Source organism: Arvicanthis niloticus, chromosome 7 (genome assembly GCF_011762505.2).
Source record: "Arvicanthis niloticus isolate mArvNil1 chromosome 7, mArvNil1.pat.X, whole genome shotgun sequence".
Taxonomy (NCBI): Eukaryota; Metazoa; Chordata; class Mammalia; order Rodentia; family Muridae; genus Arvicanthis; species Arvicanthis niloticus.
Genome location: NC_047664.1, coordinates 35,639,495 through 35,667,234, shown reverse-complemented (window position 1 = coordinate 35,667,234; position 27,740 = coordinate 35,639,495). Strand labels below are relative to the sequence as shown.

The 27,740-nt window shown below is 44.9% G+C and overlaps 3 protein-coding genes across 24 annotated transcripts in view; 1 reads left to right on the top strand and 2 right to left on the bottom strand.

Annotated features, from left to right (window-relative positions):
- The window catches only part of Ewsr1 (EWS RNA binding protein 1), a 28,929-nt gene extending 9,850 nt beyond the window's left edge, over nucleotides 1-19,079 (bottom strand). For 3 of the 12 annotated variants that reach the window (XM_034508636.2, XM_034508637.2, XM_034508638.2), the window contains exons 1-8: nucleotides 18,967-19,069; nucleotides 13,793-13,829; nucleotides 13,608-13,659; nucleotides 11,935-12,058; nucleotides 7,448-7,634; nucleotides 5,398-5,565; nucleotides 2,533-2,744; nucleotides 1,474-1,654 (exon numbers count right to left, since the gene is read on the bottom strand). In XM_034508636.2, the coding sequence (XP_034364527.1) occupies nucleotides 1,474-1,654; nucleotides 2,533-2,744; nucleotides 5,398-5,565; nucleotides 7,448-7,634; nucleotides 11,935-12,058; nucleotides 13,608-13,659; nucleotides 13,793-13,829; nucleotides 18,967-18,979 (974 nt within the window). In that variant the 5' untranslated portion in view covers nucleotides 18,980-19,069. Of the gene's footprint in view, nucleotides 1-1,469; nucleotides 1,655-2,532; nucleotides 2,745-5,397; nucleotides 5,566-7,447; nucleotides 7,635-11,537; nucleotides 11,556-11,934; nucleotides 12,062-13,607; nucleotides 13,660-13,792; nucleotides 13,830-18,966 lie in introns of those variants that run through there. The other 9 variants (XM_076938189.1, XM_076938190.1, XM_034508634.2 and 6 more) reach the window with 6 other exon arrangements.
- A 50-nt stretch (nucleotides 19,080-19,129) lies between these two features.
- Nucleotides 19,130-25,408, top strand: Rhbdd3 (rhomboid domain containing 3). Of its 8 annotated transcripts, XM_076938198.1 has the most exons (9): nucleotides 19,130-19,268; nucleotides 19,696-19,843; nucleotides 20,330-20,532; nucleotides 21,795-21,830; nucleotides 22,504-22,693; nucleotides 23,324-23,707; nucleotides 24,468-24,630; nucleotides 24,719-25,003; nucleotides 25,087-25,408. In XM_076938198.1, the coding sequence occupies exons 5-9, from the start codon at nucleotides 22,546-22,548 to the stop codon at nucleotides 25,262-25,264; spliced, it is 1,158 nt and encodes a 385-aa protein (XP_076794313.1). In that variant the 5' UTR covers nucleotides 19,130-19,268; nucleotides 19,696-19,843; nucleotides 20,330-20,532; nucleotides 21,795-21,830; nucleotides 22,504-22,545; the 3' UTR covers nucleotides 25,265-25,408. The 8 variants fall into 8 exon arrangements, with proteins under 8 accessions (XP_076794313.1, XP_076794312.1, XP_034364531.1 ...); XM_076938197.1 differs by lacking the exon at nucleotides 21,795-21,830; XM_034508640.2 differs by lacking the exons at nucleotides 19,130-19,268; nucleotides 21,795-21,830 and adding an exon at nucleotides 19,363-19,513.
- A 204-nt stretch (nucleotides 25,409-25,612) lies between these two features.
- The window catches only part of Emid1 (EMI domain containing 1), a 48,251-nt gene continuing 46,123 nt past the window's right edge, over nucleotides 25,613-27,740 (bottom strand). For 2 of the 4 annotated variants that reach the window (XM_034508756.2, XM_034508752.2), the window contains exon 15: nucleotides 26,073-26,353. In XM_034508756.2, the coding sequence (XP_034364647.1) occupies nucleotides 26,226-26,353 (128 nt within the window). In that variant the 3' untranslated portion in view covers nucleotides 26,073-26,225. Of the gene's footprint in view, nucleotides 26,354-27,740 lie in introns of all 4 variants that reach the window. The other 2 variants (XM_034508753.2, XR_013111774.1) reach the window with 2 other exon arrangements.

The following is a 27,740-nucleotide window of genomic DNA, read 5'->3' as shown; positions in this document are numbered from 1 at the left end:
AACATTGAGCGCCTTACCTGTAGCAGACACTGAAAACCATCACCACACCACAATAAAAAAAGGGAAAGGGAACTGCCCAGTGTCCTGTCCTCACAGGATCCAACAGACTGCTTCACAGTTCTGTTAAAATCCTATGGGGTAGGCCATGGTCTCTTCTCTGGCTCCAGGAGAGACTTCTCATCCACAGAGATGGGCCCCTCTAATAGCAGTCTAACAAAGTCAGTAGAATCATCACTTCTGGAGTATTAAGACGAATAAACTTCAAATTGCTTTTGCAATTGGAAAACACTAAAAATCCTAGGTGATTTGAGACGTGATGATAGTCATTTCAAGTGTCTATGTCTATTTTAACACACCCATAAAGACGTGAAACCTTTATAATGGAATGATATTCTCCAAATCAGAAGACCAATTTTACATTGTCAAAAAATGATTCATAAAAATTTGTGTGTATTTTTTATAAAAAGATTTTTTCCAATAAAGATTTCACTGAAGACTTTATTAAAGTTATGCAGAATAAAAAACATTAATTCTCTTTCAATAGTACAGAAATTTACTAATAAATGAATTAATCAATTAAATCTGTTTTCAAGTTTGTTCTATAAAAAAGAATTGCTAGGTTTTCTTCAATAGTTAATCAAATTTATAGTCACTACAACATTCTGCATAACTTTGTTTTACTAGTTTATTCAGGGACAGAACACACACATTAACTACATCTGATTATGTTAACCACCTCATACTTCACCTTCATCAAAGTATAAACACCAGACAGGGAAGAGGGAGGGAAGGAGAGAGGGAGGGGAGGCAGAGGCAGCAGGGTCATGGTACTGATCTAAAACAGCTTTCTAAACCAGATTGTGCCATCAATCACAATGGTCAAACCAATTTAGACTTTTAAAATCTCCAATAGAGAGTGATGTTATATTCATATACATTACTCTGTAAGAAAATTATTAAGATTGTTCTCTGCTCCAACTTAACTACACATCAGGGCACCTCAGGCCGTGGTTTAAGGGTTATGGGGCCAGTCAATCTTCATCATGTTCAACAATTCTGGGTACAAACATTGGAAAACAGCTGCATTCTTTTTCTGCAGTACATACACCAGGTATTTCAAGACAACCGATCAGGACATTAGTTAGAACCTAGGGTTATTAGAAGGGTTGTGTGTGTTCCATCCCAAATCTATTACCCAAAGAGGCTCTCACCTCTGAAAACCATGAAGGGGACTGAAAGCTCTAGTTTCAAAGCCATTCTTTGTTCACCCCAGCCCAACAACAGTTACTGGCAGAGAAAAAAAGCAAACTGCCACTTAAATGACATTTCCATGTTTTAGCAGATAGCTTGACCTCAATAGATTGTCCATGGAAATGTGGAATAAATTTCTTATGTCTTTCAGTCCCTTCTTTCCATTGAAAATCCTATGGATGAAACAAAATTAGGTAAAAGGAGAAAAGGTTTTGCTCTTACCCCATTCCACCGCGTCCTCCTCCCCGCCCACCTCTGCTCATGCCTCCACGATCAAATCCCCCTCTTCCCCTGCCCCGGTTATCAGGGCCACTCAAGCTCCGGTTCTCTCCTGGTCCGGAAAATCCTCCAGACTCCTGCCCATAAACACCCATGCTACTGGGGTGGTCCTGTCGGAATGAACCTGAGGAAAGAGTCACATCTGTAAGCCATGGACCAGCATTTACACTACTGCCTGACATCCTTTCTCTTGGACTCATGGAACTCTCAACTACAAGCAACTACGTAAGTACTATGCTAAAAGTATTTCTATCAGAAGCTCTTTAATGACTATTGGTTCACCAAGACTAAAAACAGCCTTCTATGGCCAGGCTATAAAACCACTTTCAAAGGACTTTTCTTCTGGAAAAAATATATTTCTAAGTTTCTGTGCTTCAAATGTCTCCAAAAGCAGCTTCTCTGTACTACCTCAACACCAAAAGCAGAGCCAGGTTACCCAGGGCTGTGACATACAAGGGCTGAATTACAGTAAGTAGCCATTAGTCATCCCAGTCAAAAAAATAAAACAAAACAAACCCACCCCCCTTTTAGAGTCAGGATCTCACTGCAGACTCTGCGCTACCATGCCTGGCTGATGAAATCCAATTTTAAAAGTGCAACAACTGAGGCAGCAATTAAACAGTGAATGAGGTACTTTGGGTTTTGAGTTACTTTTCCAAACATAAGACAATAAGCACTGGGTGTGAGGGGCACGCTCATTATAGTAGTCTGTAAGCAGAACTTACTCCCTTTGCTTATGAATTTACACAATATCAAACATAGTTTTTACTTTTCTATCAAAATGCAGTAATCCTCTATAGCTACCTCCCCACTGTCTCTTAATGTTTAAGGCAGGTCTTAAAAGAATGCCAGCCCTACTCACTGCAGAGCCCCTACTCGCACATTCAGACTACCATGCAGGATGTTATAGCTCACCCTAGACTCCAGAAGCAAAGCATTCCCCATTCTCAGAAACTCCAAGCAAAACCATTCATACTTAGTTTTTCTCTCTTAGCAACTCACTCTGCTGCCCGTAGCTGCTGCTCTGTTGGCTATATTGACTTGGAGCCTGGCTGTAGGATCCAGTCTGAGGGGGGTAACTAGTGGGAGGCTGCTGCCCATAGCTGCTTTGTTGACCATAGCTACTCTGCTGTCCATAGCTGCTCGGCTGCCCATAGGTGTTCTGCTGAGAGTAACTGCTCTGATCGTAACTAGTCGGCTGTGAAGAGGAGTAGCTGAAAGAAAAAAACAAAATCTTCAGGAAGGAGAAAAAAAACATGTTATCTCTGTCAAGACCCCAAATACAAGACATTCACAGGCATCCTAACAATTACTTTCTTTTTACTTTCATTGAAAGGGTCTCACCGCCGGGCGGTGGTGGTGCACGCCTTTAATCCCAGCACTTGGGAGGCAGAGGCAGGCGGATTTCTGAGTTCGAGGCCAGCCTGGTCTACAGAGTGAGTTCCAGGACAGCCAAGGCTATACAGAGAAACCCTGTCTTGAAAAAACAAAAAAAAAAACAAAACAAAACAAACAACAACAACAAAAACAAAAAACAAAACAAAACAAACAAACAAAAACAAAAAACAAAAACAAAAACAAAAACAAAAACAAAAACAAAAACAAAAAAGAAAAAAAAAAAAAAGAAAAGAAAGGGTCTCACTACGTGTAGCCCAGGCTGACCTTCCACCTGCATACAACTCTTAGTTTCCTGTGTGCTGGATTACAGGTGTGCACCACTGTCTGGCTAAGGCAACATTTTTAGATTTTCAATAATAAAGCTTTAAATGTAAGAGAGAAAATGAAAATAACCCATGTGCACACTGAGTTGTGGTTCAGAGCTCCCATTTAAAATGTTTTTCAACTATATTTAAGACAAATACAACCCAGAAGGGCAGACTATGTGTATGCACTTAGAGATGACTAATGAAGTGAAAATACACTGAACGTGAGGAGGAAGAGGAGTCGGGTGATGTATCTAGTTCTCAGAATGCTCTACTTTCTGTTTGTAGTTCTGAGGCTCCAACTTAAGAGTCTCGCACACTAGGCAAGTGTTCTACTCCAGCCATCTAGTAAGTTGAGTGATTACTATTACTTTCTGAGGAATGCCTGCTTGGTAACAGAGTGTGACCATGAGAGTATTAAGTATGCCACTTCGAAAATCCCCATTTTTTTCAGACTCAAAATTGCTTTGCTATAGTTTCAACCTTTCTAACAATTTGATCCTTATAAATCTAGGATAAAGACAAGACTAGTAAGAGACCTCAGGGTGCCGTGTAAAAGGTGTTAGGTCTTTGTGAAACTACCCAGCAGGTAATCTATGTACCTCCATATACTACTAATAAACCTTAAAAGACTTGTAGCTGGGTGTAGTGGCAGGGCAAGGGTTTAATCCTAGTACTCTGTCTCCCAGGAGGTAGACAGATCTGAGTTCAAGGCCAGCCTGGTCTAGACTGAGTTTTAGGACAATCAGAACTACACAGAATAACCCTGGCTGGGAGGGATGGAGGGGAGTGTGGAGGAAGACAGGACTCTCAATGAACCATAAATATGTTCAACTAAACTAAGTATTTGTCACACCTCTCCACATTTGTCAAGGCTCAGTCTACGGGCTGGAGAGATGGCTCAGTGGTTAAGAGCACTGACTCTTCCAGAGGTCCTGGCTTCAATTCCCAGCAACCACATGGTGGCCCACAACCTGTATTCTCTCTTCTGGTGTGTCTGAAGACAGCTACAGTGCATTCATATAAATAAAATAATCTTAAAGAAAGATCCCACCTATGTGCACCAGTTCATCATGCCACAGCAACTGTTCCACCCAACAGGTATGGACCTGCTCTACAAGGGGGCAGTCATAAACCACGCCCACCTCTGTTCCTAGTTGTATGCAAGTGTCAACCTATGAAATGGATACTGTACTGGCTGGTTTATGTAACACAGCTGGAGTTATCAGAGAAAGGAGCCTCCCTTGAGGAAATGCCTCTATGAGATCCAGCTGTAAGGCATTTTCTTAATTAAGCTGAGCAAGCTAGGGGAAGCAAGCCAGTAAGCAGCACCCTTCCACAGCCTCTGCATCTGCTCCTGCCTCCAAGTTCCTGTCCTGACTTCCTTTGGTGATGACCAGCAATGTGGAAGTGGAAGCTGAATAAACCCTTTCCTCCCCAACTTGCTTTTTTTGGTCATGATGTTTGTGTGTGTGTGTGTGTGTGTGTGTGTGTGTGTGTGTGTGTGTGCAGGAATACAAACCCCTGACGAAGACAGATACAAACAGAACTATTTTATATTTTAGCCAATTAAACTAACCTTTTAAAACAGTTCTGTCAATTCATTTGAAACTTACTTCAAATGAGACACAAGTTAGAAAACTTGCAGTTTTCCTTAAAGAAACTAAAATTGGACATTGTAGCTACAATGGTTAAGGAAGAAAATGAAGGACAAAAAAACTTGAGGTGGAGTACTTCAGATGTAAAGTACCTTCCCAGCACTAAACAAGACCCCAGATTCCTTCCCCAGCACTGCAAACAGTAGTAGAAAGGCAGTCTTGTCCTTAACCCTACCCATGGTGCCCTTGTTTGAGAAGATAACTGCTATGGTTCTTTGTAGATGGTTCCACACATTTCCGTTTCTCATACTTTTAAGTTAATTATAAGACCAAAACTGAAGTTTTGGGGTCAGAATTTAGAAAACAGTCATTAGCTAAATCCCAGGCACTGCTATGGGAATCTAAGGCTGAGGTCTGAATAGTAACTTAGGTTTGTGGTCAACTATGGGCAAGGGAGTGAGAAAACAGATCTGACCAAAGAAAGCCAATTGTAGCAAGTCAACAGCCTGAAAAGACAACACCTGTCTTATTATCACTAACTCACCGGCCACACAGATGAGACTGACCTGGTAGGAGGGTAAGATGGAGGTGCGGTGACTGGCTGCATTGGGTAGCTCCCAGGTACCTGGGGATAACTGTAGTTACTCTGTCCATATCCTAGGCTGGGCTGGTTATAACCCCCTGTGCTAGATTGAGGTTGACTAGTCTCAGCAGGCTTGTTACCATCCTGTGGTCTAAAAGGAGAAATAAAATAGTAAGACTTAGTTTTAACAACCCACACAACCCCTAGTTAAAAACCCTACAGTTCTTTGAGCAACATGAAATGTTAAAAACCAAGCTTGAAAATAAAGTAAATGAAACCCAGTATCATCTATTAGTATTTGCTGGAAGAAAACACTAAGGGAGTTAGCAATTTTTTTTTTAAATTTGTTCTGTATTAACAACCATTAAGGGATTTCATCAGCTTGTGTTGCCAATATGAACAAGTACTGGAAGGAGGGAGGAAAAAACACTTTTTAAAAAAGCGAACTTCTGAAGACAAGAAATTTGGCAAAAACGCAAATTCAAGTTTAGAGTAATTTTAAGGTCACTGATTTATACATGTTGGTATCTGAGGGTTCACTCATTTATTAGGAACAGACAAGAAGACACACTGCCTATCTTGGCCTGCTGGAAATTAACTTAACCCTGCTATACAACAGTCTCCACAAGATGGGGATGTGGATGCTCCCACCCCATGCTCAGACTACCTAGCAAATACCCTCATTAAATGATAAAAATCCCAACTTCACAGAAATAACTCAGGAATCCCACTTCCTCGTGGCCCAAACAATTTAGAGGAAGGCAGTGGCAGAGTTAAGCTAGGACTACTTCAAGCAAAGCCCCAATCAGCAGGTGGACTTAAGCAGATGTAGAAATACTGTTTCTTCACCGAGATGAAACAGGTTATAAAATTATAACCGGTATAGTCAGCTCAGAAAACTAAGATGGAGGTAAAGGTGACATAAATCAGTGACTTATGAAAAGCCAACTTACACATGATGAAGATCTGTGGCTTAGATACACACCACTGCATGGGAGCATCACATGCAAGTCTGTATATCTAATAAAATTCTCCAGTACCTAACTCAACTAGAGTGGGGCCTTCTAGGCACCAGCCAGTTAAACAGAACTACTGTACAGGCTGTTTACTGGATAGTAACTACAAGTGGCTCTGATTACTCACTGCACTTTACAAGTAATTTGAGAGTGTTTGCCAGAGCTAATTTCTTACCTCTATAGCAGATAAAAAGTCTAGGTTACAAGGTGATCTCTGGTTTATTCCCTATAGTCTTCTTTCAAATCAGAATCCTGTGTTCCTTCAAGACTGTATGCAGAAGCCACCTAAGTGCATTGTCTAAAGTAAAGACCTGAAATCTTCTGTTAAGTAATAATATATGTCACTTATCAACTACCCAGTCACGGAGTAAGAACTTTATTGGACTTTTAATATTTACCACATAACTGGGTACCCAGCTATGAATTTATTTGTCTATGATTTTTGATTACCAAACCACTACATAATATTGAGAAAACCTTGCTAACTCCTTTAACTGAAGCAGTAACCCTTGACCTTCCCAAGTATGAAAATATCCTTTACTGACAAAATTGGGACATCCAGTACTTCTTGACTCAAGTGTAACTGTTATACCACCTACTATCAACTACCACATATTTCCTAAAGGAGAGTGGTTAACAATTTACAGGATCATTAAGCCAAAGATTAAGTACTCAAAAGTATAATTCTATTGGTAGTTAAACAATTCGGGAAAACATACACTCAGTTTTCTTGAGTTTAAAGAAGCAAAACAGCTTCCTCCTTCCCCAAAAAGTAGGTTCTGAAACCAAGCAAATGACATTCTTCATTTCTGGCCCTCGACAGCACCGTCTGCTCATCAGAACAGCTGTATGCTGTGCCTCAGCACTCTGGAAACACTGTGACAACAGTCACTACCTAGTGAATGTGAAGAGCTACGTAAGTCACAAATGGTCCAAATGTACAGAACTACCCTTTCCTTAAAAAAAAAAAAAAAAAAAAGGTTGATGCAGCAGAGGGATCAACAACTATGACCTTACCTTGTAGGTGCGGTGGCTGCTGGCTGCTGGCCATAGGCTGGGTAGGCAGGCTGGGTGCCATATGCAGACTGAGCTGCGTAAGAGGCCTGCGTTGTCGTGACTGTAGCAGTGGTGGTGTCATAAGCACCAGTGCCGTATCCTTGGACAGGCTGGCTGTATGCCTGGGGGGCAGTTGGAGTGGTATAACCTACAACAAAAGAGCACTGGATCAGATTCTCTCATCTCTCTGGCAGAGTGATACCTTTGCATTTATTAACAAAACAACTTGTAAACTGCCCAACTTTATAAGGCATCACAAAATTGAATTCCTATATTCTTCTTGCAGGAAAAGTAGCAACAAAGGAGTGTTTAAATTATCTTTATTACACTTATTTATTTATTTAGCATTAAGTGTGCGCATATGGGAGCTCATCATAGCATGTGTGTGGAAACATAGGGCAAGTTGTGGGAGTTGTTTCTCTTTCCACTACATGGGTTCTGGTTATCAAGTTTGGCAATCAAGTGCATTTATCTTCTGAGCCATCTCACTAACCCCAAAATATTTAAAGTCTAAAGCACTGTTTTTGTTTTCAAAATATACTCATGAAAAAGGTGAAGTGTTGCTCATTGTTGTTTTTGACATGGGTCTCATGTAGCCTAGGCTGGCCTCAATTCCTTAGGTAGTAGAAGATAACCTTCAACTTTTGATTCCTGCTTCAAGTCTCTAGCCTTGGGAATACTGACAGCACACCATACCTGTTTTGTGTGGTGCAGGACTCCATGAATGCTAGGCTAGGCAAGCACTCTATCAACTAAGCTATATTCCCTACCTCAAGAAAGAATATTCTATTTAAAAAGCAAAAATCACAGGGCTGGAGAGATGGCTCAGTGGTTAAGAGCATGGACTGCTTTTCTAGAGGTCCTGAGTTCAATTTTCAGCAACCACATGGTGGCTCACAACCATCTGTAAAGGGACTTGATGCCGTCTTCTGGTGTGTCTGAGGACAGTGACAGTGTACTCATATACATAAAATAAACAAATCTTTCAAAAACAAAGTTGCCACAGAAAACAGGTTTCTTTCTGCCCCGATGAATAAACTGAATAAAAGACAGACACATTTTCTTCCCAGCTAACTAAAAAATAAAACCTCTCAAAACAGGAAATAAAATGTTCCAGAAATGAAGGTAAAAGACAAAGTATGATAACTTTCCCCAGTACTGGGCTCTTTGCCTTTCTTACAATCAACAGGCACTGAAAAAGCTTAGCTCAGCTGGGCAGTGGTGGCACATGCCTTTAATCCCAGCACTTGGGAGGCAGAGGCAGGTGGATTTCTGAGTTCGAGGCCAGCCTGATCTACAGAGTGAGTTCCAGGACAGCCAGGGCTACACAGAGAGACCCTGTCTCCTGCAGACGCCAGGATTCAAAGACAAATCCAATTCTCACAAAATTTAAAAAGAATTTTCTGATCGGTTGTATGCCTGTGATCCCAACAATTAAAAAACAAACAAACAAACAAAAAACCCTAGGCTACATAGGAGAATCTTGTTTAAAAAAAAAAAAAAAAAAAAAAAGCAACATACAAAACCAAAAAGATCTCAGAGTTTGAGGCCAGTGTGGGTTACAGAGGTCCAGGACAGCTAAGGCTACACAGAGAAACCCTGTCTTATAAAAACTAAACACCCTCCCAACAAAAACCCACCCATCAATACCCCAAGCCCCCAACATTAACAAAAAAAAAAAAAAAAAAAAAAAAAAGGTTTAATATTTAAAACATATCTTGAATCAAGACTATTTAGTTTACATTCAGGACTAGTCAAACTTAAGTACCACAAAGAGAAAGAGAGACAGAGACAGATATATCGTTAAATTGCTCAGGCTTGCTTGCAATGCCTTCCACCTCTCAACTGTCAGATTTCTGGGATTACAGTCAGGTATCACCATGACCTGCCTCAACTTCTTTTTGTTTCTTTGATGCAGGGTCTGGATTGTCTGGAACTTGCTATGTAGCTCAAGCTGGCCTTGAACTCAGAGACCAGACTGCCTCTGCCTCCCAGTAGAGGATTAGGGCTTTGCCAGCATAGCCAGCTCAACCTCTTTTTGAATCTCAAGTACTTTTTGTAGCACTGACACAATCCTTTCTTCTCAAACATTCAAAGGAAATTCTAAAATATATACAAAGACAGCAGTTTCCCATCTAAACTGTTAAAAACCATTAAAAATATATTTCACAAAAGAGCCTTAAAAACAATTTTGAGTTGACATGCTCATCTTAAGTGGTGTTTCTGTTTTGTAGTGCTTGGTAGAGAACCCAGAACCTCCCATACATTCCAGGGAAGCATCCTGTCATTGAGCAACACCCTTAGCCCTAGCATTTAAAACTTTGTTGCAAAGTTCTAAAGGTAACCATACACATTCAACTACAGTTGAAGTTCCCAGAGGTTAAATAAAAACCAAACTGATGAAGACAGTAACTTGTATCTCTAAACTGCAGTAAGAGAGCCTGTTGTAACAATTCTATAGTCACAGATACTGGGCTACTTGGTAATCTTTTAATTAATCTGTAACACAAACACACATAAGCAGCCAAGCAAAATGAACAAGTATCAACAGAACAGCGACAAGAGACTAAGCACATCTATATAATTTCTTCAAAGGAAATGGTGGTAAGAAACATTGTACTAAGAAAGTTTGTGTATAGTGAACAGCAGAAATCACAGATTAAAAATTGTTTGAATCCTGTATGTGAGATATAGATACATAGTACCTGTCTTCTGAAGCTTCCTTTAGACTCCTAGGAAAGAACAGTGTATTTCTCCCCATTCCCTGATACTTATCCACTGACTTTTATGTGTAAAGGCAGGCAGCATGTGGTAAGAAAAACATGCTTGATCCCACTTCCTACCTATTGGCTCCTACGTAAGCCAAGGTTAATTCTATAGCTTAAAAGTAGTTGGCAGGAGTGAATGAATATGAGGGGCAACTTTGAATTACCCAGTGTGCTCAAACTCCTTATTACCATGCAACATAGCCAGACTCACCAAAGCCATCTCTTTTTTCTTTTTTTGCTTGCATGCAGTGTTCTATAATTTCTGGGCTTACAGGACTTTGACTTTCTCTCCCTCTCTTTTTTTGGAGGTTGGTGGATGGGTTTGAGACAGGGTTTTCTGTGTAGCCTTTACTGTCCTGGGACTCACTCTGAAGGCCATGGTGGCCTTGAACTCCAGATGTCCACTTCTGCCTGAGAGCTGGGATTAAAGGCATGTGTATCTAGACTGCTTACTTCTACTCTGCTTAAAAACTTTCTTAGGACTGTGTTAAACGGCTTAGGAATAGCAAAGGCTGCATCTAAGCCATTTTGTTCTCACATCTATGGTTTTTGTTCCGTTCTCCCCACACCTGCACTAGGTTAATAAACACTTCCATCTCTACACAGTAGCTAAATTAGCTAAGTTCCATGACAATAAATGTATTTTTTCCTATAACCAACATAATTTGGAGGAGTTCAGATAGTTGAAAGATGAAGTCTTTATATCTCTAAGACCTTCTTGTTGTATCACACAGCATTCCACAGGAAAAAAATTACCATTTTAAAAAACATATTACATAGAATGTATTCTTAGACCAGATTCTATTTTTAATGTCCTGGAATGCTATTTATGTTTAAAACACACTATGGATTAAAAAAAATTCAAAACTCTTAAAACAGAAAATGTATTAAAACAATCTGTAACACTTAAACAGAAAATAAAATGTGCCTGTGCTATAAACAGACAAACATATACATGCAGGATGGCAAGTCTGTTCCCTTAAATAAAACTAATCATGCAATCTAGCCTTCAGGGAGTAGGGAAAATCAGCTGGAGTAATACCTTTCAGAAGGCAAATAACTATTAAGGCTTGACAAAAGGAAAGTTCATAGTAAAACCTTCCCCAAATTATAAGGGCATGGATCTGCAAATGGCACCTGAAGCAGTTTTTTTCATTAGCACCTTTGTGTGTGATGTTAGAAAGTTCAGGGTTTAAACAAATGAAAACACCTCAGGGTTAACATTACAGGGTTAGACAAGATGGAAAGCATTTCCCATGCAAGAATGAGCAGGATAGTCAAACCTGTACTGGTCCCTTCTACTGTGGAAAGCACAAAACAAAAAGTAGAGGGCACACTATCAGATGAAGCAAACAGATGTGAAAACCACTTTGATTTTTAAGCAGCTCAGTCTAAGAAGGCTCATTCTTAGCACTAGTACAATCGTTTACATTAGTTCTATTTTGTGCATTACACACAGTGTATCAAAGTTTAGTTTCTTCCTCTATTAGAACTTATTCCACCCACATTCTATTGGATAGCACTCAAGGAAAATTAAGACCAAGGAAAAAAATACTTCCCAGAATAAAAGATCCCCAGATGTCAACATACAGACCAGAATATATACCTAAGAGCATAAATAACAGGCCTTTCAGCAAATCCCCTTGACATACCACCTTGTCTTTTGAAGGCTGGCCTTACCAGTGGGAGGCTGTCCATAAGAAGTTGCATATGCAGTCTGCCCGTAGGTGGCAGTGGTCTGAGCCTGGGTATAGCTGACATCAGTAGGCTGTCCATAGGTTCCATAGCTTTGTTGCCCATATGCCTGCTCCAAACAAATTCATGCAATAGCTTCATTTAAGAATCTTGTATTTTAGCCAAGTAATGACCCAATTTATTAGTTCATAAACTGGAGAATCAAAGTACAAAATACTGTTTTCTGGTATAAGAAAGAAATTACAAAAACAAAGGCATAAAAACAAAACAAATTATCTTAAAAACTGTCAATTTTATACAAGTTCATTCATATTTTGGTCAACCTAGAAACAAAAACATTCTTAAAACAATTAAGCAAAATCTCAGTTAACCATGTAACTGACAGCACAGAGGTATTATCCAGGATTCAGCCAGCATCTTGCTGGATATGTAAACCAGATTTTCAGTATGATATAAAAATAATAGCTATTAATTCTATTTCAAGAAAATAAATCAGAACAGCTAATGTTCTCTTAAAGCTTGTTAGTATAGCAAGATTATGGTTTTTAAACTTGGACATCAATATATAAATCAGATAAGGAACAAGCTGTTCTTTCAGATACTAACATGTTCATATTATAGATTTAAAAGTAAAACCTGCCAGAAGCATGATTTCCTCCCTGTCCTAGAATGTTTCCATAACAGTTAATATCTACTTTTTTACACGGATCACTCCAGAATTAGAGGTAATTCTTTTTTTTTCTTGAGACTTACCGTGTAGTCCCAGCCTACACCTTGCTTTGTAAACCAGGCTGGCCCAAATTCAGAGATCCATCTGCCTATGCCCCCTAGTGTTGGGATTAAAGGTGTGCTACACCACTAGGCCCAGCTAAGATAATTCTTGGTAATATAGGCAACTTCATCCTTGGCTTTTTGAGGAGGTGTTGGTGGCTGGAGCCAGTATATCACATGCTCTACCAAAAAACTATATTCCAACTCCTGGTCAATTTCTCCGCTCAAATATTTCTGCAGTGCTGGCACACACTGTACCCTAGCTCCAGGTTTTTAAGTGTTTAATTTGACCGGTGGAGGGATGGGACTGTACCATGGCATATGTATACAGGCCAGAGGACAAGACAATTTTTAGGAGCTAGGTCTTTCCCTTGACTCTATGTGGTACTTGGGGATCAAACTCAGGTTGTTAGGCTGGGTGGCAAGCACTTTCCCAAAGAGCCATCTGTAGCCCCTGGCCTGGGTTTTAAACATAGATTGACATATTGACAAGAGCTGAGGAACAGTATTTTCAAAGCTAACTCCACTAGTTAATGTGCAACCACTAGCAAGTTATACAATAGCCATGTGGTACCATTTTCTCATCTGCAATGATCCTAAGATGCTCTTTCTTTAAAAATTATGAGTAAATTAAGCATAAATATCCTTAAAATATGCACAAAGAGATACTTACTTTGAGCCTAGGAATTTTAAAAAGTCCATTTTCAGCTTTGTGAAACATTAAAACTTTTGAGTTTTAAAAGCTTAGCTTTTTAGCTTAGAGTGGTATTACCTCCACTCCACTCTGTATAACAATTTTTTAAAAAGATCTCTTAGCTACCATTTTAGCGTCCAGCTAAAACATCTCTACTGAAGATATAATTACACATCCTTGTCTTTGGGATTACCTGGGTGGTCTGTGCATATCCTTGAGTTGGCTGGGCGGTGTAAGCACTGTAGCTGCAAAAAGAATTAAACACAAGAATTGACTACAGAACATTTTGATTGTATTACTACATATCCAATTACAAAAAGGCTCATACTCTAAAACATTAACCATAAGACAAATTATTGATGCAGAAGGCTGACTTACCCCTGCTGGGCTGCAGCTTGGCTATAGGTACTGTAATCTAGAAGAAACAAGAAAAAATTTTTAGTCCAGACAAGAAAGGGGTAAGAGACAGACAGAAATCAAGCAGTAACAGTAAATTTTTTTTTTTTTTTTTGAGACAGGGTTTCTCTGTATAGCCTTGGCTGTCCTGGAACTCACACGGTAGACCAGGCTAGCCTCGAACTCAGAAATCCACTTGCCTCTGCCTCCCAAGTGCTGGGATCAAAGGCGTGCGCCACCACCACCCGTCAGTAATAGTAATTCTTAAACGTTTAGAGTGGACCTATATGCACAAACATCCCAGTTAGCAAGCACATCTCACCTCAACACCAAACCAATTACGTTAAGTCAGTTAACTATACAAAGTCTGAATATGGTGCTAGCTAATAGGTCAGGTACCCTACAACCATAAACCCATCTCAACCACCAGCTATCAATTCTAAGACACAATCATTATCTTAAGTCTAAACCAAGACCACAAAAACGGCATCAATCTTACTGTCAGATTTAAAAAGAGCCACAGAAAGTATTAAAATTTCTTTCTTTCTGCTTTTTGAGACAAGCTTTCTGTCTAGTCCCAGCTGTAGACCTTGGTGGCCTTGAGCTCAGGGATCCAGTTTCTGCTGCCCACTCAGGGATTAAAAGTTACCACCATGCCTGGCATTTTTATTGTTTTGAGACAGGGTCTCTCTATATAACTTCCAACTCAGATATCCACCTGCTTCTGCCTCCCCAGTGAAGGGATTACAGGAGCAAGCTACTATGTCCAGCACCTGTCAGCCTATCACTTTAGTAAGACCAATCAAAATTTCCTAGAACAGTTAACAAGTGAAATAGAAAACAGGACAGACATTAAACCTAAAAAGGGCCTGCTGTCAAAACCCCAGAGAAGCCAAGGTAAAGAATAGGAGTATATAAACCATAAGGAAGGACTATGTGCCCATTCCCCTCGACTATAACCTGACATGTATGGATGCCCTGCTTCCAACTCCAGCATAATATACACACAACTGACCAGGTTAATACACTTCCAAAAACCCACAAAGAGAAAAAAGCAATTAATAGGCCTAGGGGAAAAGTTGCTCTAAGGTTCACAACTGCCATTTCTTAAAATCTAAAATGATTTCAACAGCAGCAACAAAAATCACAATTTTTTTCCTCTGTAAATAAGTTTACCTATCTCTCTCTTTGCATATGAAACCTATATTATATCAAAAGGAACTAGCCTTGTGAGGTGTCATGTCATAACCCTTTCACCTCTGCACTAAAGCAGAAGCAGGTGGATCTCTCTGTGAGTTTGAAGTCAGCCTGGTCTACATAATGAGTTCCAGGACAGATGGGGCCATAAAAGACCCCGCTCAAAAACAAATAAAGAAAGGAACTAAATCTGATCTATGGATATGTCAAGTAATGAAAATAAATGCCTATGTTTTCAAAACATCATTGAATCAAAGCTACATAAGTTTTGGGCATTTTTTTTTTTTGAGGCAAAGGAATTTTTTAAAAAATAATTCTACCTAATCATTTCCTCTCTACAATAATACATATCTTGTTTGGTATTCAAAGACAGTACTGTCTGTCATTAAGACAGAACAAAAGGGTCCTTTCTTTTCCAATCAGAAAGTAGTCCCTCACCCAAAAGTAACAGCTGGCATCGTTCTTCATGGAGGGGTCGGTCTTCTTGCTCACTCCATCCAAAGCCAGCTTCACAATCTCCTGGCCTGACCAACAGTACCAAAAGTACTTTATTGAACTCATCTCTCTTCCTCCCTTCACCGTTTGGTTTTCTGAGACAGGGTTTTTGGGTGTAGCCCTCCCTGGCTGTCTTGGAACTCACTCTGTAGATGAGGCTGGCCTTGAAACACAGATTTACCCACCTTTGCCCCACAAGTGTTGGGACTAAAGGCCTGTACCACCTGGCCTGAACTCATCTCTTAAAACTGACTGACTGTCTTGTCTTTCAACCTTTCTGCACCGCATGGGACTACTTTCCTTCCTCTACACTCTTCAGAGCCCTGATTTGTCTAAGAGAGAGCACACATTTTAGGCAAAAAAGATACTTATGGGTTAAAATTCCATATTTCTGAACTTGAGAGCTAGAGAGAGAGAGAGAGAGAGAGAGAGAGAGAGAGACAGACAGAGACCCTCAAGTAAATTAAAAGGGATTACCACAATATCATCAGTAAACTGTCCAAAAGTTATCTACAATAAAAAAAATAATCTATAACAAAATCCTGAAGCATTTCTAATAATGTTACATTTTCTTTTGGGGTGGTGGTGGTAGGGGTTCTGAGACAGGATATAACTACTTAGCTGGCTGACCTTAACTAGTTATATAATATAGATCAGGCTAGCCTCAAACTTGCTATAGATCCCATATAGCTCTCCACAACCTAATTGTGTATCTCCATACTACTGGCTACCTTCCTTTTTTGTCTTTTTTTTTTTTTTTTCTTTTTTGAGACAGGGTCTCACTATGTAGCTCTGGCTGGCAGAAAACTCTACCCTCCCCAATATAAGATTAAACTATGGCTACTTGCCACATTCTTCATATGGGGGAAAAAGAACACCTGTAAACCATTTCCTTTCATGTAGCATTTGTAAAATATACCAACAAAGCATCTAAACCAAATACTGCAACCTACATTTTGTGGAGGTTTCTGTGTAAAAACGACTTTTTGAGTCACCAGCATTAAGTTCAATGTTTACAAAGACTTACACAAGAGTAGTTATGTAAAAATGGTAACAGCTAACCACCTCAGATGAGGGCACAACCAAAGGATTTAGTGGGGTGGTAAGGAAGAAGGAATCACCCCCCCCCCCCCCCATCTACCTGATAGAGCACACAAGTCTGTCTCAAACACGACACTGAAGCAATGGTCAGATTAACAATTTTGAAAAAATAAGTCTTTAAATGGCCAAATATGTAAAGACTTCACTTAAAAAAAAAAAAAAAGCAGGCTGAGGGGTTATGATGTAGGGGCATCCTAGAATGCTGGTAATGTTTTAATTTTTAGATACTGTAACTCTGCTTTACTGGACACACTCGGTAGTTACTATTCTACAAGATACAGATGAGGGAAACCATTATTCCCCTAAGGCAATGGCTTGCTTCAGGGCAGTCATTAGCCAAGCTGAAGAGATTTGAAGATTTAGGCTACATAATTCATTAAAGCCAGCAAGGGTAACTTTGTTGGGACCAAAAAAGTGTTGCTTGAAGGGCTGCCAGGAGGTGGTGGCGCAGGCCTTTAATCCCAGAACTTGGGAGGCAGAGGCAGGCGGATTTCTGAGTTCGAGGCCAGCCTGGTCTACAGAGTGAGTTCCAGGACAGCCAGGGCTACACAGAGAAACCCTGTTTCGAAAAACAAACAAACAAAAAAAGAACTGAAGAACTGAAGGGCTTAAGAAAAAAATTTTTTTTCTGAGACAGGATTTCTCTGTGTAGCCCTGGCTGTCCTGAAATGCATTATGTAGACCAGGCTGTCCTCGAAATCACAGAGACCACCTCCCAGCACTGAGACCAAAGGTGTGCGTCACCACTGCCTCCTTAAAAGGTCTAAAACTAAACTAAGTTTTTCAGGAAAAGAATACCAAGTCTTAAATAAAGTCCCCTCAGCAGTGCCAGGACTGTGGGTATTGTAGAGCACTCTTTTAAACTCCGATTTGGTTCACCGTGCTTATCAGCATTTGCTGACAACAAAGATGACTACAAAGTGGCAATGATCTTTCAAACAGAAAAATTGCAATTGTCTTCTTGGGCTTTAGAGGCTAAGAGAAGGGTAAAAGGACCACCAAAGAAACCATTTTCCACTAGGATATAGGCTGTAGTAGTATCTCCGTTTTCTCTTTGGGACACTTTGGGTAGCCTGGTCTGGTATCAAAAGCCACCTGTTTACTAACTACATCGTTTGCGTCGTCAAATTGTGATGCTGGAAAGCTTTCCTAAGCCAAATGAAGGACCCAGAGCTTTTCCTGTCTTCCCCCTTGCTTTCTCCTACTGCCTCCAAGGCCACATTATCAGACCCTAGATTCCTCTAGAAGCAAAAGCAAATACAAACAATAAACCCGCCACTGTGCCAGTAACTGTGTTCCAAACTGCAGATGAAGGCTAGGCTACACTTATTCGCTCGTTAAGGACTACAACATCCATCACATTCTGAAGTTCCCGCCGTGGACTTTCAAAGTCGGCTACGGGTCTCTTTCGCTGGCCTCAATAGGGCCAAGAAATAAATCAGCCTGCCAGCTTAATGAGCAGGCCTACAGAAACGCGGGGGCCGAGGCTTTCCTGCTTCTCCTGGATCAAAGATGCTAGAAACTTCTTTCTAGAAAGATTCTCCTCTCCAGATCCAGACGGACCTTGTTATACAACCGATCCCCCGCGCCGTTTGCTGAGAAAAGGACACTGGGAAGCCACTGCTTTTTGGGTAGGGAAGGAGGTGGAGTTAACACATGATAAAATCCAAGCCTCTGAGTGGGGAGAAGGAAGATTTGGGGAGCCAAACAGGTCTAGAAGACCGAGCAAGCCAGCGCCGGGCTTGAGCTGGGAGCCCTCCAGGGGGCAGCTTGGTAGCACCGGGCCCGGACAGGCCTGGAGGATAATGGGGCTCCTACTCAGAAGCCGGCGCCCCTCAGCTTACACACTCGCGACGCCTTATTGTTTGTTTTTCTCTGAGTTTCTATACAGTAAACACTTGCCCTCAGGCTAGCGATGGGAGGAGAGGCTACAGGGGAAACCGGCCACCGTTTCTCGAGCCGCCATCAGACACCTCGCTTCACGCGCCTTCGGGGTGATGGGCTCCAGGCCCAGCCGCGGTCCCCTTTGGGTCTCAGAGGCCGCAGGCCCCGCCCACGTGGCGGGAGACCGGGAGCACCCGCACCGACAACCGCCACACAAAGGAGGCCAAGACGGGCTCCGCACGCCCCAACTACCGCGAGGCCCTCGCGCGCAAGGCGGGCGCCGGAAGGTTCCAGAACCAGCCCGCCTGGTGGGGGGAGGGGAAGGGAACGCGGACCCCCGAGCTTATCGGGGCCGCGACGGGAACTCCAACCCCTTTCAGCAATTCCACTCAGTCATCCCTGCCACCCCCAGAGACGAGCGGCCCCCAGTTTGGGTGTCCCAGCTGTCGCCGGCACGACCGCGATTCCACTCCACTTACCCGTGGACGCCATTTTCTCTCCTTCCTCCTCGTTCTCTCAACGTCCGTCTCCCTCTCGCGTTCCCCCTAGGCGCCGCACTGCGCAGGCGCGAAACCCGCAACCTCGGACGCTACCATAGGGCCAGGCCACGGGGGTGGACGAAGAGGAATGAGCCGGTGCTATCCGGCTCTTCGCTCCCGAAACCGTTGACCCAATCCTCTCCAAAGAGCCGGACGTGACGCGTGGCCTAACAAGGCACCTCAGGGGCCAGCGCGCCAGTGAACGAGTGTCACCAGCAAACCCGAGGGATCCTGTGCACGAGGCTTGTTGGCTTGGAATGGTTACGCCCGCTGGCTCTAGGGACCGTCTCTGAAGAGTCTGCCCTGGAGGGAGACGGAGGCTGGCGGGAGGGCTGGGGGAAGGGATCCCGGCTCGGAACAACTGCTGACTAATCGGCAGGCGGGATCACGCGCCTGTGTGTGCGCGCAGCGGGTTTCGGGCACCTAAGTCTCGGCCCGGAGCCGGCGGCCAGACTACCGGGCGGGCCCCCCACCTCGGTTTTCCAGGGTGGGTGGGGGTGGGGAGGACGTGCTCCACAGGACCTTGGACGCGTGGCCTGAGCGGGCGGGGGAGGGGACTGAGGTCGGTCATCTTGGGAGCGACGCCGGGAATGCCGCGCCCGACCCCAATAACGGTCGGAGTTGAGAACCCCTATCATCATCCTTCAACCCGTACCCTTGTTTTAGCAGAAAACTCAGGCCCAAGAAATTGAGTACTTTCCCTAAAATTACAAAGCTGAATTCGACCCAGACCCCGGGACTCCCCTCTCTGTGCACCACCCGGAACCTTCTCTACTGTCCTTGACTTCCCATTCTGTCCTCCTGGCTTCCCAGTAAGGTAGGCAGGGTGTGATGTTGCATAGCTCTGAGAGGGCTCTGACAAGGGTTCCAGAAGGACACTGAGGCGGATTGATGGCGAGTGGGGTTTTTTTGGTTTTGTTTTGTTTTTTTAAACCACGGTGGACAGACCCAGACAAACATTAGCATGGCGGGCGAGGACTCTGAAGAAACCAGGGACCATGTGGGAGAAGTAGGCGTGTCACACCTTTCTGGGGATGGGCGTGGTTTCACCGCTGAAGCTTATGGCTGGCTGCAGGCAGAGAAGGGAGCCGGGAGCCAGATGTGTAGCCACCAGTTTCCCATTTGATGTAAAATTACTTTGTTCAGGTGAGAGATGCAGGCAACAGAGTCTGTTAACTAGCGACTCACTGTGTCTCCATAGAGGCCCGTCGGAATGTGACCGGGGGAAGGCTTGTATTGTGTTCTAGGAGGAGCAGCTGGATCCATTATTTGATTCTTACAAGTTCCATTTTATTAATTGAAGATATGGTTGGAGGAGTGTTACCACTTGCCTAGGATGTATGAGGCCCTAGTTTCCATTCCTATCGCCAAGAAAGAGAAGAGATTGGTCCAGAGGACTCGAGGCCCAGTTCTGTATGTCCATGGACCTGTCCCTTAGTGCCCAGGGATGGAATGGTTGTGAGAAGGTGCAAGAGGAAGCGTCATTTTAGGTGTCCCTGCCTCCAGGTAAGGGTGAAATCTGCGTGCTTTTCTGAACTTCAATCCAGTACCACAGGTAAAGGGTGGAGTTCACCCCAGCAGGACCTGGGGCTATGCTAATAGATCTTTCAAGGAACCCTAACCTTGAAGATGTGCAAGGACTAGTATCCTGGTGAGTCTGGAGACAAAGCATTTGAGGGGGGAAAGCCCAACTTTGCTTATTAGGATAAAATCCACAGTGGGGGAAGGGGACATTTGCAATTCAGGGTGAGTAGGACATGGCCTATTGAGGGATGAAGGAAAGGCCATTTCGGGCAGATGAGATTTTCACATTTGGCATATGCAAGGGAATGCCCTGGCAAGGAAGCTAAGTAGAATCACTTTCTGCCCTGAATCAGCTCAGTAGGAGACTCAGGACTGCCTGGGAATGGAATGGTAGCAGGGTCTGGAGGAAAGGCTGGATGAGGAGAGGACCAGAGGAGACAAGCTTTGCTGAATGGGCAGAGAACCACCATGGGGTCAGAGCTTGGACCAGCATCTATGCCTCCCATCAGTAATGAGGTGGTGCTTTGGGTTTGCTTGAGAAAGAGCTGGGGGGCCAAACCAGGTGCAATGGTGCAGATTTGTGACCCAGCACTTAATGCCTAGACAGAGACAGGAAAATCTCACATCCCAGGCTTGGGTTATGTGATGAGATTTGTTTAAAACAACAACAGAAAACTTTTAAAAAGAAAAAGTTGTGGTCTCCCCTCTATTCCTTTCTCTTACCATCTGTAAGGAAAATTTATCAGAATCAGCAGTTCACAGATTAGGAAACTTGCCCAGGGACACACAGCAGACACTGGAATATCCTTTGCAAAATGAGGCTAGGGCCAGGATTGGGGAGGTAATAGTGCCACAGTAGCAAATCACCTTGTAATGCTTGGGATATGGACGCCTGTAGCCCACTTTCAAGCCCACACTGCTTGTCCCATTAGTGGGTCTCAGCCCCCTGGTCAAGGACACCTGAGGCCATCAGGACTCCCTAAGGCTGGGAGCACTGAGAGGAGGCAGGAAGCCAGAGACTGCAGCTGGCCTTGACTTGGCCATTGCCAGAAGAATAGACCCATCTTTTTGGCAGTGAATGTCCCCAATTTAACATGTCTGGTCATGTGTCTTCCACTAAGACCTAAGGCCCACCAGACTCTGTTTTGTTTTTTTTTTCAAACTGTGTCTCATGTCACCCAGGCTGGTTTTTAACTCAATATATAGCCAAGAGCTCCTAAATTTTTCTTTTATTCTTTTTACAGCACTGGAAAGCAAATCCGGTGCCTATGTATGGCTAGGTAAGCATGCTACCACTGTCTGCATCTCTAAAGACCTTGTACTCCAGTTCCTTTTGTCTCCACCTCCTGAGTGCTAGGATCACAGGCATGCACTACCACACTGGCTCCATCAGGACTTTATGAATGGCCCTGGCCAGGCAGTGGTGGCGCACGCCTTTAATCCCAGCACTTGAGAGGCAGAGGCAGGCGTATTTCTGAGTTTGAGGCCAGCCTGGTCTACAGAGTGAGTTCCAGGACAGCCAGGGCTACACAGAGAAAATGAATGGCCCATCCCAGACATGTGAGCAGGTAGGATAGAAAGGTGGCTAATAAGAACACAGGTTGGGACTTGAGCCCACTATGGCCAAGCTATTGGACCTGCCTCTGCAGGTTCAGTTTCTGCCTCTGTAAAATGGGGTCATTGGGGGTTGGAGAGATGGCTCAGTGTTAAAAGCACTGACTGCTCCTCCAGAGGTCCTGAGTTCAATTCCCAGCAACCACATTGTAGCTCACAACCATCTGTAATAGGATCTGATGCTCTCTTCTGGTATGTCTGAAGACAGCTACAGTGTACTCATATACATGAAATAAATAAAGCAAAAACAAAAAAAAATGGGGTCATTAGTAAAGTAATTGAGAGGGAGTCAGATAAAAGCAGCAAAAGTAATTTGCTACTGTTTTTGTTTACCCCCAGCGTACAGCCTCAGGACCACCTTTGACCGCCATCAGCCAAACTATGCCTGCCTGGGAACCTCCTGGCTCACTGTCCCGGGCACTGCCCCTTGCTTCCTCAGTCCTGATGCTGCTGCTGAGCTGCCTGTGGTTACTGGGGGCTGGCCCCAGCCTCCGATTGGCTCCAGAGCTGCTAATGGAACCCTGGCAGGGTGAGGACTGGCTGCGTGAACCTTGAAGGAAGCTAGAGACTTACTCTAGGGCCTGGAAACAGTTAGTGGCATTAGTGTGAACCTTGTGGTGGTTATACAAGGATAGGGCAATGTCCCAGAGCAGGTGAGTGTTCAGACATGCCCAGCTCATCCAGTCAAGAAAGCGGGCAGATGATCCTGTAAGGTGTGAAGGGGAGATGGAAAATGAGGACTAAGGTTTTCAGCCAAACGCGTACTTCCTACAGATTGGCCTCCAGTTTACATTTTAGGAACCCAAATGTTCAGGGAGGTGTTGAGGTTTTTCTAAGATCATGGAGCTCTGTGGGAGTGGGTGGTTCTAGTAGGCAGGTTTTGTTAGAACTAGTGAACCAGATGTAGAAGACATTTGGTAAATGTGACAAGCGGCTTCAATGTGCCTGGGACATAGCAACACTCAGTAGTTGGTTGCTGTATGTTGGTTCGCTTTAATGTAACTAGAGAGTAGCTGTGGTGTTGAGAAGATGTTGGTGTCTTCCACTAGTGATTAGGTAATGACATTTGACATATTAGCTCCTGGGTAGGGAGGCTGCCATACCAGGTGGTCCTCGTAAAGGGCAATCCATCCCTCTGACCTGACCCTCTCGTTCCCAGTGCACCGGCTGCTGACCCATGCTCTGGGCCACACTGCACTGCCAGGTCTGCTCCTGAGCCTGCTGCTCCTGCCCACTCTGGGCTGGTGGCAGGAGTGCCATCTGGGTACTCTGCGCTTCCTGCACAACTCCACTATGCTTGCCCTGGCTACTGGGCTGCTGGCTGTGCTGCTGGCAGGCCTTGGCGTGTCCAGTGCAGCTGGAGGCTGTGGATATATGCCTGTCCATCTAGCCATGCTGGCAGGGCAGAGTTACTACCCTGGATGGCCTCAGAGGACAGTGCCACCATGGCTGCTACCATGGCTGCTGCTGGCCCTGACCCTGCTGCTCAGCTCTGAGCCACCCTTCCTGCAGCTCCTTTGTGGCCTTCTTGCTGGCCTAGCCTGTATCCTTTGCCTGAGCCCAGGGACCACATGAACCTGTAGCTGGGCCCCTTGGGTGCCTTGGAAAGAAATGACACAAGGGAAGTCATGTATGAGCAATGCCAGGTGACCAAATACCTGCTCCTGACACATCTTTTGAGCAATGCTCTGGACTGGGAACAGGGCTCATGGCCAAGTGGAGGTAGGTGTCCTTTATAGTCAAAGGACCCTAGGAGATGCTTGGGAGAGCTGAGGGGGCCCTAGAGGTCACTAACCTGGATCTGGTGTAAAGGCGGCATCAAAGCTACAATGAGCAGGCTGGGTATAGAGCATAACTGAGAGGAAGGCTCGGCGTGGGAGAGCCTGAAGCTCTCTGGGAACAGTGCCAACTTAGGCCAGTGGTACAGGTATCTTAAAATAAGCTTTGCTCCTAAGATAGTGCCATGGAAGAGAACAGGCCGACCCATACAGCCATTCAGGCAATCGTGGGATCATTTCAGAATGCAGACACCAGTCACTCAAGTCTGCTAACAGTAGGAGGATCTGTCTTCAGGCACACAGGACCTGGGAACAGGTTTATGAGGTGGCTGGGGAAAAGGTTCTTCCCTTCTGGCTGACTAGTTTCAGGCAGGGCATTTTGTCCTCGGCTTCAGCTGTTGATGCGAGTGAAAATGTGGTCCTGAGGGATGTATCAAGGTGAGACACATGGGAATGCCCACATAGTCCCTTTACCCTACTTCATTTTGTTTTTCCTTGACTAGCCGCCCTGCCCTGGGCAGGCAGATGCCGCTGGGGCCTTCCGGTGGCTGGAGCTCTCAGAGCAGAGACTGCAGGTGTTACAGGAAGGAGTCCTTTGCAGGACTCTGGCCCGGTGCTGGCCGTTGAGGCTCCTTCCCACCCCAGGCAGTCTGGGTGAACTGCCTGTCACTTACCCTGCTGGAGTGAGGTGAGGATGCTCCCAGGGGCTCAGCGTTGGATGGTGGACATTGTGATAGTGGCTGGCAGTCCAGGCCGTCCACCTCTTGTCTCTATAGGCCTGCCACCCCTAGACCTCCTTACCTGGCTTCCTCAAACTCTTGGCCTCACAGTGATGGCTCTGCTCAGCTCCCACCAGGCCTGGGGCCTGGACAGCTGCCTTGGACGAACTCAGAGAGGGACTTAGACTGGGCTGGGCCCAGCTTTGCTTCAGCAGCACCGATGTGGGCAGCCCTAGATGAGCAGATGCTACAGGAAGGAATCAAGGCCTCACTTCTTGATGTGTCAGTCCAGGGTTCCCAGAGCCCTCTGTGGTTGCCAAAGCCCTCTGTGTCTTCTCTAAGGTAAGACAGGGTGCGCAGGGGTGTGGCCTCCTGATGTGGGAGTCATGCTGCCCTGACATTTCTTCCTTGTTCCCACCTCACAGGCTGCAGCAGCTACAGCACATGGGCTTCCCCACTGAGCAGGCTGCAGTGGCCTTGGCAGCTACAGGGCGTGTAGAGGGGGCAGTGTCACTGCTGGTGGAAGGGCTAGTGGACACTGAGGCCCTAGTGACTGAGGGGAGGAGTGGCCCTGCTCACTGCAAAGGCACTGGGGCCTCATAGTCCAAGAAGAGAGTAGGCCCAGCCTGAGTCCTTGCCTTGTCTTCTGAGGACTTGGTGGGGTCTTGAAAGCATCCCTGGGGCAAGAGTAGGCCCCAGCATGTTTTCCTGGTACTTTGTAAGAATAAAAGCTGATTTGCTTTTCAACCTGGCCTCCTGAGTGTCACTTGTCATGTCTGGCTCCTCTGCGTTGGTGTCAGGGAAGATGAAGGAGTGAGCCAGCAGGGAATGTGTGGCTGATGAAAGAGGATGACTCCTGGTGTCCGGGACCACAGGGCTCCTGCCCCCATACCCTTGGCTTGGGTGGACCCTTCTGGCTGCCCTAGGCAGCACATAGGAGACCAAGCGGAGTAGGGTCAAGCAGGGATGTTTATTGTCCCATACATGGCAATCCATGGTATCTGCAGCAGACACTTGGAGTAGGAGTCCCTTCTACACATCCATTCCCACGTGGGACATGGGGAAAGTGGGGGCCTGGGGTAGAACTGATGTAAGCAGCACCAACCATTCAGTTAGAAATTAAGCAGCCTGGACTCAGATGGAAACTCAGCACCAGAAAGCGAGGGACACACAGGACTCCCCAAGGATTTACAGGAGGGAAACTGAGACTTCTGCCCCAATCCTTGCATATCTGCAGGGCAAGGCAGTCCCAGATCCCAACTTTAGGCAACCAAGATGACTGGAAGCCTTGTACCTCCATCCACCCCCTCCAAAGCCTCTTCACCCCATTTCACAGAGGGAACTGTGCCAGGTGCGAGTGAGGCCTGACTTTGAGGCCCAGTCCGTTTAGTCTGTCGTGAATAGGCTGCCATCACTGAGATCTGCCTGCCCCTAAGACCAAGATGGCACAGGGGTCCCTGAGGATATTAATAAATAGGAACTGGCAGTCCCTAGAGGCAGCTGGCTAGGTCCAGGCTGGGGGAAGAAGCCTGGTGTTGAACCCTGTAGAGCCACCACTACCCTCTCAGCTTCTCTCGTTGCGTCTCCTGGGGGTGATGATCTGGTAGTTGGTTGGGTGTCCTCCCCTCTTGCCTCGAAGGAGGCTGGGGGTACCTGTGCCATCAGGGCCTGCCCCGGATCCCAAGTCTGGTTCTGCCAGAGGGAATAAGGAGAGAGGCTGTGTCAGGGGGACATTCACAAGCGGAACCCACTCTTTGCCCTGGGAGGTAGCAGGCATCCCTAGACACGGAACTGTAGGAAATACGGGTATCTAAAGGCTGGTTAGTACCTGCCTGCAACCTCTTAGCCCCCAGCCCAGCAAGAGATTTGCCTGCCTGATGTCTGATTTGATTAACTGGGATGAGTAGACTCCCCACTTAACACTCCCTAGGGGTTTTTGTTGGTGGTGGTGGTGGTGGTTTTGTTTTTCCGAGACAGAGTTTCTCGTTCGACAGAACCCTGGCTGTCCTGGACTGATTTGTAGACAAGGCAGGCCTTGAACTCTGCTTCCCAAGTACTGGGATCTGTGTGACACTACATTTGGCAGTGATCAATTTTTTGAGGCTTATTTGGAGTAAAGATGAATTCTGGATCATCGGAATGAAATAACTAAGTAAACTGAGGCCAGGGAAGAGACTTTTCTTCTTTCCTTGGGTTAAGTCACCATTTTGGAGGAAAGGGCTCAGTAGTCAGGCTTTGGCGCTGAGCAGCCTCAGAAGGGGACCCTGTCAGGGCCCCAGTTGTCTGATTTCTAAAATTAAGGACATTTTCAGATAGACTCTGAGGGCCTAGACAGCACCGACAGAGACTGAAGTCGGTTCCAAAGGAGTTGTGGTGAGACCTTCCCTGTCTTGTGCATAAGCTGAATGCCAAGCATAAACATAGTGTACTTGCCTCCTGAGGAAACGAATATCCTCCAAACCCAAGAAGCTCTTTTGTCCAGGGAGCCTATGAGTTTCTGGTAGTACCCCGTAAAGCCGGGGAGAAGGTCAGGGTAGGCTATTTTCCCAGTTGGGGAGAGCCCCAGGATGGGTACTTGGCCAAGTGCCTCCCTGTTCCTAGGACGAGGACCACTTCTTACTGAAGGCGCTGCTTAGGGGTGGGCCACTAATGGGGCCTTGTACATTTTCCAGGGGCTATCAGAAGCACAGCCAGCTAAGGACGGGGTCACAGTGGCTCTCCCCAGCTCTCTGCCTCTCTGCTCTCTAGCTGCCCCTCCTACTGTTGCACTGATACAGAGAGGACACACCAGGAAAAGTACTGAGACTGGGGTTTGGTTCTGTTCCCAGTGGTCCCTCAGGCCGCTGCGAGGCAATGGGGATGGAGAATGGGTGCTAAGAGGCTTAGAGTAGAGCCTTGCTATGTCTCCATCAAGACCACAGTCTTCCTTCTTAAGACAGGGACAGGGCTGAGGTGGAAGGAAGTCTAGCATGTTTCTAAAGTTTAGAGAAGCCACATGGCTAATGGGTAGGAATTAGAAACAGTCTATGAGCACTTTTTTTTTTTTTTTTGACAAAGTTTTGTTCAGTACCCGAGGCTA

Excerpts from the sequence above, each read along its gene's own strand:
- Rhbdd3 (XM_076938197.1), top strand. The coding sequence starts at position 20,479 with ATGGTTGTGAGAAGGTGCAAGAGGAAGCGTCATTTTAGGTGTCCCTGC. Across the intron at positions 20,533-22,503 it reads TTAGGTGTCCCTGCCTCCAG|CGTACAGCCTCAGGACCACC; the intron begins GTAAGGGTGAAA and ends GTTTACCCCCAG. Across the intron at positions 22,694-23,323 it reads GCTAATGGAACCCTGGCAGG|TGCACCGGCTGCTGACCCAT; the intron begins GTGAGGACTGGC and ends TCTCGTTCCCAG.